The sequence below is a fragment of the Polypterus senegalus genome, chromosome 3 (genome assembly GCF_016835505.1).
Source record: "Polypterus senegalus isolate Bchr_013 chromosome 3, ASM1683550v1, whole genome shotgun sequence".
Classification (NCBI taxonomy): domain Eukaryota; kingdom Metazoa; phylum Chordata; class Cladistia; order Polypteriformes; family Polypteridae; genus Polypterus; species Polypterus senegalus.
The window spans coordinates 225,179,121-225,192,848 of record NC_053156.1 but is presented as its reverse complement, the minus strand read 5'-3'; the positions used below and the strand labels follow the sequence as shown (position 1 = coordinate 225,192,848).

General features: G+C 40.6%; 1 protein-coding gene across 8 annotated transcripts in view; it reads right to left on the bottom strand.

Moving 5' to 3' along the window:
- LOC120525922 (DENN domain-containing protein 2D-like) overlaps positions 1-13,728 on the bottom strand; it is a 117,928-nt gene that overhangs the window by 4,527 nt on the left and 99,673 nt on the right. For all 8 annotated transcript variants that reach the window (XM_039748618.1, XM_039748613.1, XM_039748611.1 and 5 more), the window contains 5 exons: positions 6,779-6,919; positions 6,539-6,687; positions 3,831-4,002; positions 3,176-3,226; positions 2,152-2,233 (listed from right to left, as the gene is read on the bottom strand). In XM_039748618.1, the coding sequence (XP_039604552.1) occupies positions 2,152-2,233; positions 3,176-3,226; positions 3,831-4,002; positions 6,539-6,687; positions 6,779-6,919 (595 nt within the window). The remainder of the gene's footprint in view (positions 1-2,151; positions 2,234-3,175; positions 3,227-3,830; positions 4,003-6,538; positions 6,688-6,778; positions 6,920-13,728) is intronic.

Below are 13,728 nucleotides of genomic sequence, written 5' to 3'. Positions count from 1 at the left end.
TTAGCAATGACAGTCTCCTGAAATGAATTCTAACACGTTAAACATTTCCCCATAAGAATTACTGAAACATTTATGCTAACTACAAGGGCAGGAATGATAGACAATATGATCTATCCAGGACAGATGGAAAACTAAAATCAATATGTACAAGGTCCGCTTGAGGAATAAATACAATACTGCATCCATTTGAGCAGTCAAGAAAGTTTTCATGAAAATCATTTATCAATAGTCTTGTGGCATTGTAAGTCATCCTGCTACTAATGCAATTAGCTACTGTGGTCAGCTATGTCAGAATGTCAGTCAGCAGAATGCCTACCAAGATATCCTTCTGTAATGATGTTCTATCATAGTGGGAAGAATAGGATATTTAAGTGGAATCCTGTAGCTTTCAAACCATTTCAACTTCCACATGGATTCTGGCAGTTATTAAGGGATCTGCTAAATTATCAACAAATAAGAGAAAAGGAATGACATATAGCAGTACTTGTTTAAATAATATGGACCTTCAGAGTTTTGCTTTCACCATGACAAAGAATTTATGAGAAAGATTACATAGCAAAATGTGAAAAAGGTCCAAACTGCTCCATACAGCTTCCAAAAAAGTAACTCCTATGTATGAGGGTAGGTAAGTGTATATAAAATATCAAGTGTAACATTTACAAACTATCCAATAAATTTATGAATTTCTAGGTGAAGTACTTCAGATATGCAGAACTATCAGTATTACTAATTTGAAAGCACCGGACAATGGTCATCAAGTTCCAGACTCTCAAATCAAAACTAGGTCCAACTGTTAACTGTTAACAGTTTTTCCACAGTTTAGGATAATTGTTCACAACAGATATACACTCACCTAAAGGATTATTAGGAACACCTGTTCAATTTCTCATTAATGCAATTATCTAATCAACCAATCACATGGCAGTTGCTTCAATGCATTTAGGGGTGTGGTCCTGGTCAAGACAATCTCCTGAACTCCAAACTGAATTTCAGAATGGGAAAGAAAGGTGATTTAAGCAATATTGAGCGTGGCATGGTTGTTGGTGCCAGACAGGCCGGTCTGAGTATTTCACAATCTGCTCAGTTACTGGGATTTTCACGCACAACCATTTCTAGGGTTTACAAAGAATGGTGTGAAAAGGGAAAAACATCCAGTATGCGGCAGTCCTGTGGGCGAAAATGCCTTGTTGATGCTAGAGGTCAGAGGAGAATGGGCCGACTGATTCAAGCTGATAGAAGAGCAACTTTGACTGAAATAACCACTCATTACAACCGAGGTATGCAGCAAAGCATTTGTGAAGCCACAACACGCACAACCTTGAGGCGGATGGGCTACAACAGCAGAAGACCCCACCGGGTACCACTCATCTCCACTACAAATAGGAAAAAGAGGCTACAATTTGCACAAGCTCACCAAAATTGGACAGTTGAAGACTGGAAAAATTTTGCCTGGTCTGATGAGTCTCGATTTCTGTTGAGACATTCAAATGGTAGAGTCAGAATTTGGCGTAAACAGAATGAGAACATGGATCCATCATGCCTTGTTACCACTGTGCAGGCTGGTGGTGGTGGTGGTGTAATGGTGTGGGGGATGTTTTCTTGGCACACTTTAGGCCCCTTAGTGCCAATTGGGCATCGTTTAAATGCCACAGGCTACCTGAGCATTGTTTCTGACCATGTCCATCCCTTCAAGATCACCATGTACCCATCCTCTGATGGCTACTTCCAGCAGGATAATGCACCACGTCACAAAGCTCGAATCATTTCAAATTGGTTTCTTGAACATGACAATGAGTTCACTGTACTAAAGTGGCCCCCACAGTCACCAGATCTCAACCCAATAGAGCATCTTTGGGATGTGGTGGAACGGGAGCTTTGTTCCCTGGATGTGCATCCCACAAATCTCCATCAACTGCAAGATGCTATCAATATGGGCCAACATTTCTAAAGAATGCTTTCAGCACCTTGTTGAATCAATGCCACGTAGAAGTAAGGCAGTTCTGAAGGCGAAAGGGGGTCAAACACAGTATTAGTATGGTGTTCCTAATAATCCTTTAGGTGAGTGTATCTTCTTGTTCCCACACTTTAGGCCAATTGTTTTTTTTATTCCTTTATTTTTAGGGAACCTAAAGAAATAAATTAATGTCTTACTAGCATCATCATTCCGGACATTCAACATCTGCAAAATTTCCTCTTGCAACTTGACAGGTAATAAACTTTTCTCATCACCCACCTGTTGGGAGAAATGGTTAGATTTTAGTAAATCAATAGCAGACAAAAAACATGCAGATCTTTCAGATGAACAAAATTACACGGAGTGTGAAAGTCAGAAAAAAAAAAGAAACCATCATTACTGAACCTAAATTAAAAGCTTTGGATGACAGAGAGTCTACAAAATAGGACAATGAACAGGTCTTCACTGAGTGATTGTGGAGAGCTAAATAATCCAAAATAACCTTGTACCCCAAAATTGCCAAAACCTTATATGCTCACTTGCCTACAATGTAAAAGCAATCTTATAGTGAATCTTTCTTATGATAAAAATGATGTGCAGACTTTTGTCATGCATATGATATATACTGAACAATTTCCTCCAAATATTCTGCCACTACATTACTAGAAATAGTCACATGGATATGGAGCACCATGCTGAACAAAGTCCAGCCCTACCTTCTGGGTTGAGGATTATTACTTAGTCTTAGTGATAGTTTTATTTGCACAGTATAGTACACATCAATAATAAACAATTCTTTACTTTTCTAGTTTGACTGCCTGAACTACTGTGTTTGTTCAAAGGTTAACAGCACAAACAAATGCCAGAACATTGTTCACTGTAAAATGAACACTTGTGAATGTGGGTATGTGTGCATGAGTTGGCTCTGAGATGTACTGGGGATCAATTCCTGCCTTGCATCTGATATTGCTGGGATATGGTCCACCTTCCCTTAACAGTGAATTGGATTATGCAGGTCTAGAAATATTAAGATATGTAATTTAATGCTCACAGGACTCATAGTAACAAAATTCATGGGCACCTGTACCTAAGTTAGCATTTATTGACATCACACAGAAACTGCAAAAGAAGTGGGATCTGAACTCACAAATCCATTCTGGAGGTGGCCCAGCCATTATACATTTTGGAGTTTAGGATGAACATGATAAACGTAATACTTGCCTGCTCAATGAAAGCTTTACTTGGTTCATTTGATAAATCCACAATTAGCACCTATTAAAAAAATGAATTCATAAAATAACTCACTGGACGACTGCTGAAAAAACACAGTATTGCTACTTTTAGGAAACTAAAAGAACACCACATGCCACATGACAAAAAACTGCTTCACAGTGGATATGTTTAGGCAGGAGGATTAATCCAAGAAGATTCCTCTGTTAGTGATGTACTGGCCAGCTACTTAACATATATAGATGAAGCAGGTGTACTTGCTAGATTAGCAAAGAAGAGTGTTGTTTCTTGTCTAGTGCTGGCACAGTATCAATTATGGGACTATAAGCTAAGCACAATAAAATAAAAGATCCAGTAAGTGAAGCACTCTAAGTCACTACATCCACATTCAGAGTAAAACAATTGTAAAAATACATAAATTAATAAATATTACTGGGTTGGACCACTAAACCAGACTGGTCCTACATCCCTGACTTTTTTAATCAAGTTCCCAGAAATATAATTTCTAAGAGGGTGATGGTTAGACTAACTTGTGGTTAGTGTACAATAGGCTTGTGATAAAAAGTTATGTCTATTTATATAAAAAAAAAAAAAAAAGAGAGAGTGTGCCTCTGGTACCAACTAGCACTACTACAACTTATCTTACCTCTTCCTGACCTAGTACATCTCCCATTAGCTGCTTCTGCACCCCAAGCAAGTATGGTGTCGGTGCCATGGCCACATCAATCATGATCTCTGGCACAATGGGGATGAGCGTGTGCTGCCAGATGAAAGGATACAGCAGAGCAGTCACTGCATGGATGCATTGAGACAGTGTACTGGAAGGAGGAAGAGAAAGAACACACGATAGTATCCCAAATAAAAATTACAATGAACATAAAATTATAATGTCATTTAGAATGTCAGCGATTATCTATGGCTCAGAATCAGCAATCAATCAATCAATCAATAATAAAAGATTCTTTAAATATATCCATTATTCTTATAGCCTGAAATATTAGGATTAGGTATTTATCTCTAGCATGAGCCATGGGTTAAAAAAAAAATGTAAATTTGCATTCAATTAACCAAATGTCACAGTGCAATAGGTAAAAGTATCTTCAAGCAGAGGTAGCACAGCTGCGTCACCATTAGGAGACTGGGGTACTTGTCCCTGGTGCTCTTTGTTTTTATGTGGGTTTCCTCCCACACCCCAGAGACATGACAGTTGGGTGAATTAGCATAACTGAATTGGCCCTAGTGTATGTGTAGCTGTGTGTTCTCCTTGTAATAGACTGGTACTTGTGTTAGATGATTAAGCTCCAGTTGCTCCTGGACAAGCAAGTAAAGAAAATGGAAGGATGAAAGAAACTTTAAAGCTCCTGTTAAATTAATATATTCTATTCTGAGGAAATAATGATCATACATGTGTATTTACAGCTGTGAAAAAAAAAATGAATACATCTGCAGTTACAAGCACTTTTAAAAGTTATTTAACTCCGCCAGACTGAAAGTAAATGGTATACAACTAAAAAAAGTTGCCTCTTAAAAATTACTTCAGCATTTCCAATTATCTACACAAATTAGATTGCCACCAAGTATAAATTTTCAGACAAACGCACAATGCAAATTTAACTTAACCACCCACCACCCCATAAACGGCAAATATAAAAAAAAAATTGGAAATCCTTTAAGACCGACTGCTAAAAATGGTTCTGTATTTGTGAATAATCCATTTTTTTCTTTTTTTCCTGTGCCTTGTGCTCATAAGATGCAGTGGTAGTGCATTTGTTTTTGCTTTGTCTGCCCATAGTTTACAAATAGATGGTACAAGGCCATTGCAGGCTGCCTTTACACAGGTGAATCCAATAATGTGTCACTGGCCCTTTCCAAGGATTTTGATGAGCTTTAAGTTATTTTCAAGTGCCAGATGCTTGCTTTACCTATGGCAAATGAGTCTAATAAGAGATGGCTCTGGTCAAACAAACATATATCTTGTTCAGTCTCTTCTGGACCAGAGATACTTAGACTAGAGTAAGACCGGAAACGATAAGCTTTAGAAGTTATATAGAGCTACCATGGATTCTCATCACTTTCAAATGGTAGCAGCTTGGTACAATGAAAGCTGGATGATGGATATTGACAAGACAGAACTATACATACTAGACCAAGGTGGCGGAATCTGACTCTTGGGATGAGGAATGCAGCTGCTTTATAAATTGGATTTTGTGCAAGAGTTTGAAAAATCACCAGATAGACACAGCCACATGGAACTGTCCTGGAATTAGATTCTAATTGAGAATTAACTTTCTTTAATTCTGAATTTTTGCTGCAGGAGTATTCCCACAAGGCAGCTGAAGGGAATACTTGCGCACCTGGATCGGTGTCATATAGTTGACGTTAGTACCTTTGGATGAAAGGGTCATCTCAGTGAGACTTTGCCTTGCAGTGAGGAAATTTTTGACTATTATTTTCCCTAAAAGGCAAATGTAGGCAAGTACATTTTTGATCAAATGAGTACAACCAACGGACTCTGTAGTAGTTCTTGGGGAGTTTGAAAATGCTCACTAGCATTTACACTGTATCATCTAGTGTCTGATGAGATCTAGTCTGAAATTCTGACAGCTGTGCCTCTGCTTTTTTGCAATTGATGATTTTTTTCTAATTTTACATGACAGGATTAACAATAAATACTTAAAAGTCGGCACCATATAGTGTTACAAGTTTGGTTTGAGAATTGGCATGACCAAATTAGAGACCATGGTCATCCTACGGAAAAGTGTGGCTTTTTCTCAAAGAATCAGTGCAGTGGTTGTGGTGTTGCAGGTATGTTACAAGATATTGATGGTAAAGTAGAAGCCAAGACCTCTGTTAAAAAGCATTCCCTTTGCCTATTAATCATACCTATCATTACCTACTCTTCTGGATAATTACCAAAAGCATGATTTCTTGGGTATATTAGGTTCGTACACAGGGTTTCTGGCTCACTCTTGGTATTAAGGTAAGTAGATTAATAATCATGGAGTACCCAGATTATTCTGTACTGTATACCTTGGTTCCCTTTGACTGACATTGGTCCCTCATAAATGGCTGGAGGGTGTTGCTCAGAGTAAAGAAGTCTACTGTGATCATCTCAGCCTGTTGCCACCATACCAACCATCAAGAAAAGTACATAAGATAGCTTTAGGTGATCGAGAAGTTGGTTAATCTACATATTGAAGTGGATGACAGATGATGAAGTGGTACAGCAATGCAAATACCTCAGGAGGAGACAAAGAGCATGCTCACGTAATCCTGGAATTCTATTCATTCACCTCTTTCTGCCAACTTGTGCCACAAAGACATCCTTATATTTTATCTTCTTCCTGAACTTACCTTAGCTCCTCAGCCACAAAGATTATTCTTCTTTCCAGCACTGTAGCAGCAAAAACATAAATCACTTCCTCTGTGGACAGGCGTTGGAAGAGAGTGCGAAAATCAACATGCTCCAGCTGGGAATCTCGTGGTCGCGTCAGTTCAATGATCTAAAGGGGACAATAAAAAAAAAAGTGAGGATACATTCTAATTCCAACACATTCTAATTCCTAGACAGACAGACAGATACACACACTGTACCTCAGTGCCAGAGTCTGGGATGAAGCTTTTAACCTTTACGGTGTGTCCAGGAGCTGGGAAAGGCAACTCCCTTAGACTCTGCATAAAAGGATAAATCATGGATAGGCTGATTTGCCGCCGCTTCTCCACTTCATCAAAAATCTGGATGAGCAAAATAGAAAAGAATGTGAAGGATGTAACAAGTCAAGAGTTATTATGGTCTTTAGTGACTTGCATTTCACTCACATCTGTGCAGGATAAAGATCAATATATACAATCAGCACTAATTTAAGAAAAGCAGAGATTTAACAAAACCATACCACATCTGAAATATTCTTATGGTATAAAAAGGCATACCTCAGATACATGTAAAATAGCCAAAATAACCACAAAAAAATGAGGCAAAGATAACACGGAATACATAGTTATTGACTGTGGAGGACCTTGTGGAAAAGCAACACAGTTGTATATTCTGAATTTTAATGGTGTTTAGTAAATGTCTCTTAATAGGACTGAATCCTGATTGGTCCATTTATGTGTAGGCTTTACACATTTTCCGTCCTTACCTGCGGGGGTTCTCTCTGGGTACTCAATCTTTGGGATACAAGATAAATTCTGAGGATTAGGTCAAAGAGACTCTAAAATATGCCCTAAATGGAACAGTGTGAATATTTACATAAGTGTACCCTGTCAAACACTGGCACTCTGTGAATGATTGGTTCTTGCCTTGTACCTGGATAGGCTCTTTCTCCCTACAACCTTGTTATTAACGCATGTTCATAAAAGAGATGGATGACAGTCTTAATCTAGGGTGTCAAAAATTACTTCATGATCCTTTCTTTAATAAAATATTTGAAAGGAAATGAAAGAAATATTGAAGGAATGAGAAAAACAGTAATCTGCTCCAGTACATAAAACAGTACGATGTTCTCAGAAAAGCAAAACTCTCAGTATTAGAAATGAAATTTAATCCTATCGATCGCTAATGCTCTTATGTTGCCACATTAGACATGTTTAATGAACAATAGCAATTGGCTTTCAGACTGACTTGAGTGAAAACTGCAGTCATGTGGTGCTTCATAAGCAATACTTGAGAAAACAGATTTAAACTGTCAGCATCAGCAAGAAATCAATATTTGACAGTTAATCTATGGTGCATACAAGAATTATACTATATTCCCTTAAATAAATGCACAGTTGAGGACTGAGAATTAGAAACACTACTTCTTTGAATTCACTCGTCTGTCTCTCTCATATAAGAGATAGAGATAGACAGACAGATATACACATACACACACATACATACATTTAATATACAAACAGGATTCCAAAAAAGTTGGGACACTATAAATATCGTGAATAAAAACTGAATGCAATGATGTGGAGGTGCCAACTTCTAATATTTTATTCAGAATAGAACATAAATCACGGAACAAAAGTTTAAACTGAGAAAATGTATCATTTTAAGGGAAAAATATGTTGATTCAGAATTTCATGGTGTCAACAAATCCCAAAAAAGTTGGGACAAGGCCATTTTCACCACTGTGTGGCATCTCCCCTTCTTCTTACAACACTCAACAGACGTCTGGGGACCGAGGAGACCAGTTTCTCAAGTTTAGAAATAGGAATGCTCTCCCATTCTTGTCTAATACAGGCCTCTAACTGTTCAATCGTCTTGGACCTTCTTTGTCGCACCTTCCTCTTTATGATGCCCCAAATGTTCTCTATAGGTGAAAGATCTGGACTGCAGACTGGCCATTTCAGTACCCGGATCCTTCTCCTACGCAGCCATGATGTTGTGATTGATGCAGAATGTGGTCTGGCATTATCTTGTTGAAAAATGCAGGGTCTTCCCTGAAAGAGATGTCTGGATGGGAGCATATGTTGTTCTAGAACCTGAATATATTTTTCTGCATTGATGGTGCCTTTCCAGACATGCAAGCTGCCCATGCCACACGCACTCATGCAACCCCATACCATCAGAGATGCAGGCTTCTGAACTGAGCGTTGATAACAACTTGGGTTGTCCTTGTCCTCTTTGGTCCGGATGACATGGCGTCCCAGATTTCCAAAAGAACTTTGAATCGTGACTCCTGACCACAGAACAGTCTTCCATTTTGCCACACTCCATTTTAAATGATCCCTGGCCCAGTGACAACGCCTGAGCTTGTGGATCTTGCTTAGAAATGGCTTCTTCTTTGCACTGTAGAGTTTCAGCTGGCAACGGCGGATGGCACGGTGGATTGTGTTCACTGACAATGGTTTCTGGAAGTATTCCTGAGCCCATTCTGTGATTTCCTTTACAGTAGCATTCCTGTTTGTGGTGCAGTGTCGTTTAAGGGCCCGGAGATCACGGGCATCCAGTATGGTTTTACGGCCTTGACCCTTACGCACAGAGATTGTTCCAGATTCTCTGAATCTTCGGATGATGTTATGCACAGTTGATGATGATAGATGCAAAGTCTTTGCAATTTTTCACTGGGTAACACCTTTCTGATATTGCTCCACTATCTTTCTGTGCAACATTGTGGGAATTGGTGATCCTCTACCCATCTTGGCTTCTGAGAGACACTGCCACTCTGAGAAGCTCTTTTTATACCCAATCAAGTTGCCAATTGACCTAATTAGTGTTTATTGATCTTCCAGCTCTTCGTTATGCTCAAATGTACTTTTTCCAGCCTCTTATTGCTACTTGTCCCAACTTATTTGGGATTTGTTGACACCGTGAAATTTTGAATCAACATATTTTTCCTTTAAAAATGATACATTTACTCGGATTAAACGTTTGATCTGTCATCTACGTTCTATTACAAGTAAAATATTGACATTTGCCATCGCCACATCATTGCATTCAGTTTTTATTCACAATTTGTTTAGTGTCCCAACTTTTTTGGAATCCGGTTTGTATATATATAGGGTGACACAGAAAAACTGGAACTTTTGAAATGCATAGTGGCAGCCATGTACAGTTGGCAGCACTGTGGAACAGGGACCTTGAGCTGTAAACAATCTCACCATTTAGTAATTTAGTATTCAATTGCAAGGCAATCAATGGCAGCTGTGCGAGAATTGTTCAGTAATCATGTCATCTCAAGATTCGGTGACATTCCCTGGCCCTCAAGGTCACCGGATTTGTCCGTTTGTGATTTTTTCTTGTGGGGCTACCTTAAGAGTCGGGTCTACACGACTCAGCCAAGGACACTGAATGAACTGAAACAAAGAATTCATGACGAAATTCGTGGTATCCCAGCTGAGATGTTGCAGCGATCAATGGGGAACCTCAATAGCAGATTGGAAGAATGCATATGTACAGGAAGACGCCATCTACAGGACGTAATTTTCAGACATTGATAATTTGGATTATTGTCTCTTAAAAGGCAAATTGTAATGGTTCAATTGCTGTCAAAATTTTTTTGTTGGATTGCTTCTATTTTTATTGGGTTTTTCGAAAGTTCCTGTTTTTCTGTGTCACCCTATATATATACACACATATACATACATACGCATATATATACATACATACATACATATATATATACACATATATACATACATACATACATATATATATACACATATATACATATATACATACATACATATATATACACATATATACATACATACATATGTATATATACACATATATACATACATACATATGTATATATACATATATACATACATACATATGTATATATACATATATACATACATACATATGTATATATACATATATACATACATACATATGTATATATACATATATACATACATACATATGTATATATACATATATACATACATACATACATATGTATATATACATATATACATACTGTCATGAATGGCCGGCCATTTATCCTGGCCAATACCCCCAAGCCGCCAGGTGGAGCCCTCCTTGCAGCGAGGAGGTCCCCAGAAGACCAACAGGGCATCATGGAAATTGGAGTTTTTATGCAAAGCCCGCTGGATGCCGTGGGGCCACAGGAGGGAGCTGCAGGGAGGACCGAGGGCTTTTTCGTGCCCTGTGACCCGGAGGTTCGTCACAGGAAGAGCGACGGACTTCCGGGTTGAACAAAAGGGACGATTTTACCCTGACCCGGAAGGGAAAAGGACTTGTGGACTATTGGGCAGAAACACTTCCGGGTCAGGGATTATAAAAGGACTATGGGAACTCCCAGACAACGAGCTGAGCTGGGTGGAAGGGTGGCAACGCGTCTGGGAGCTGGAGGATTGGTTTATTGGTTATTATTATTGTTGTTAATGAGTATTGTGGAGGAGAGTGTGCTTTGTACACTGTGGCAAGAAAATAAAGTCAACTTGAGGACTTTTACCTGGTGTCTGGAGTCGTGGACAGGGGTTCAAGGGAGCGAGCGCCTATCGCTCACAGTGGCGTAGCCGCAGGATACTCTAGCGTCGTTTGCAGAGGACCTGAATCAAAAATTTCTGTGGGAAACGAACCCCGAGAAGACTGCGGAATCAGGAATCACCACAGCATCACCAAAACCCGAAAAAACCGAGTCCAAAATGGGAAAGAAGAAGGGCAAGCAAAGCGACAACGCCAGCGGGAGTGCCGTAGGTGCAATGGCCAACGCTCGGGAGGAGTTAAGGAGAGGCCTTACAAGTCCGGAGAAACCTCCAGGAAGCAACGATCCCTCTAAGGTAATGCGGGAACGACTTTAAAAATCCTTTTATTGTTTCTCACCTTGTCCCGTGCATGTACCTTGGAGATGACCACCTGGAGGCTCCGAGGGGAAAAGGAGACTGCCCCGAAGACGACGGCCTTCTCTTGTCGGCCAGAGCACCTAGAAATCGACTTCCGCATGATGGCAGCCGACAAGGGACACGGTAGCAAACCCGGTGCAGTCTGGGAAGGAGGAGCTCCGCGTCCTGCTGTTTGCACCTTCGAGCCCAAAGAAACGGACTTGGTCTTTCCGAAGGGGAAGGGGGAGGCGAGCGAGGCATCGCTCAAACCACAAGAAGGTAAGGAGGGTCGGGAAGTAGCTGATCGGGATGTCGAAAAAATATTAAAGGCAGACCGCAGTTCGCCGAAGAAGGCAACTCGACCCTCCAAAAACTCCAAGTCCCAAAAGCCTCTGCGAGACCCGTCAGAGCACGTGCCTGAAGCAGGCGTGCTCATTGGCTCCCGGTCGGCAGGTAACACGAACGAGGAAGTGAGTGTTCTGCCGGTCGAAATAAATAATTATATTAACTACGGAGCTCAAAACTAATCGAGCCCGTAGCGAGTGTCTTGCAGGTCCTGACGACCATTGAAAAGATCGTTGGGGATTTGGGAGCGCAGCCAGAGAGCCGTTGGAGAAGGTGAGGGCCTACGGCGGCGATTTGGTGAGGAGCCTCCCGTAATGAATGATCGGCGATACAGGTGAGCGAGACCCGTATCGATATAATAGAGGGACGCGTGTGATCCGGGCCCGCGTTTAATAAGTAGCGGGTGCCAATACACGGCGCACCTACAAGAGAGGTCGGCGTTAACCAAGTGGTCGGCGGAAGGGCTAATCGATCCGGGCAGCTAGACAGTGCTGACTCCGGAGCGAGGCAGCCCTGAAGACGCCGCCGCCGTAATTTATAAATCAAGAGGGGTGCAGACAGTAAAGGGGCTCTCTTCTTGTAATAGAGAGACCAGACTGTATATAAGCCCCAGATTAAACAGGAGGGCTCTAAGATAAAACGGGGGTCTCCTGACAAGAAAGGAAAAGAAGCAGAAAACGTGAAAGCACCGTTAGAGGCGGCAGGGGTTTCTCTCCCAGCACAAGGGGCGGACCTAACGTTTCCTTATTGTTTTCAGTCCCGTAGGAGAAGAATACCAGGAGGACAGAGGCAGTGTTACGGGTGCGAAGGTTGGGCCATATTTGGCGGAACTGTCCTTGGAGAGAGGGGGACAAGAGGTCAATTTGGAATAATATTCCCCCTAGGTTCTCCAGGGACCAAGATGTTCGTTATAATCAAGGCTCAACCAGGACGTCCTCTTGAGGAAGACTTCCCTCTCGGGGCAGGCCGCTCCGAATAATAATTCGTCGCTGGGGGGGGAATACTGTAATGAATGGCCGGCCATTTATCCTGGCCAATACCCCCAAGCCGCCAGGTGGAGCCCTCCTTGCAGCGAGGAGGTCCCCAGAAGACCAACAGGGCATCATGGAAATTGGAGTTTTTATGCAAAGCCCTGCTGGATGCCGTGGGGGCCACAGGAGGGAGCTGCAGGGAGGACCGAGGGCTTTTCAGCCCTGTGACCCGGAGGTTCGTCACAGGAAGAGCGACGGACTTCCGGGTTGAACAAAAGGGACGATTTTACCCTGACCCGGAAGGGAAAAGGACTTGTGGACTATTGGGCAGAAACACTTCCGGGTCAGGGATTATAAAAGGACTATGGGAACTCCCAGACAACGAGCTGAGCTGGGTGGAAGGGTGGCAACGTGTCTGGGAGCTGGAGGATTGGTTTATTGGTTATTATTATTGTTGTTAATGAGTATTGTGGAGGAGAGTGTGCTTTGTACACTGTGGCAAGAAAATAAAGTCAACTTGAGGACTTTTACCTGGTGTCTGGAGTCGTGGACAGGGGTTCAAGGAGCGAGAGCCTATCGCTCACAATACATACATACATACATATATATATATATATATATATATATATATATATATATATATATATATATATATATATATATATATATATATATATATACACACATTATATATATATATATATATATATACACATATATATATATATATATATATATATATATATATACACGCATATATATATATATATATACACACACACACATATATATATATATATATATATATATATATATACACACACACACTTTTTTTTAAATTGTAGGAATACAGTCTTGCCTGGGAGTCAGAGCAGGAGTGAATATGACTGATTATTAGCTAGATAGATAACACTTTATTTGCACAATCAAGGAATCCAACTTTAACAA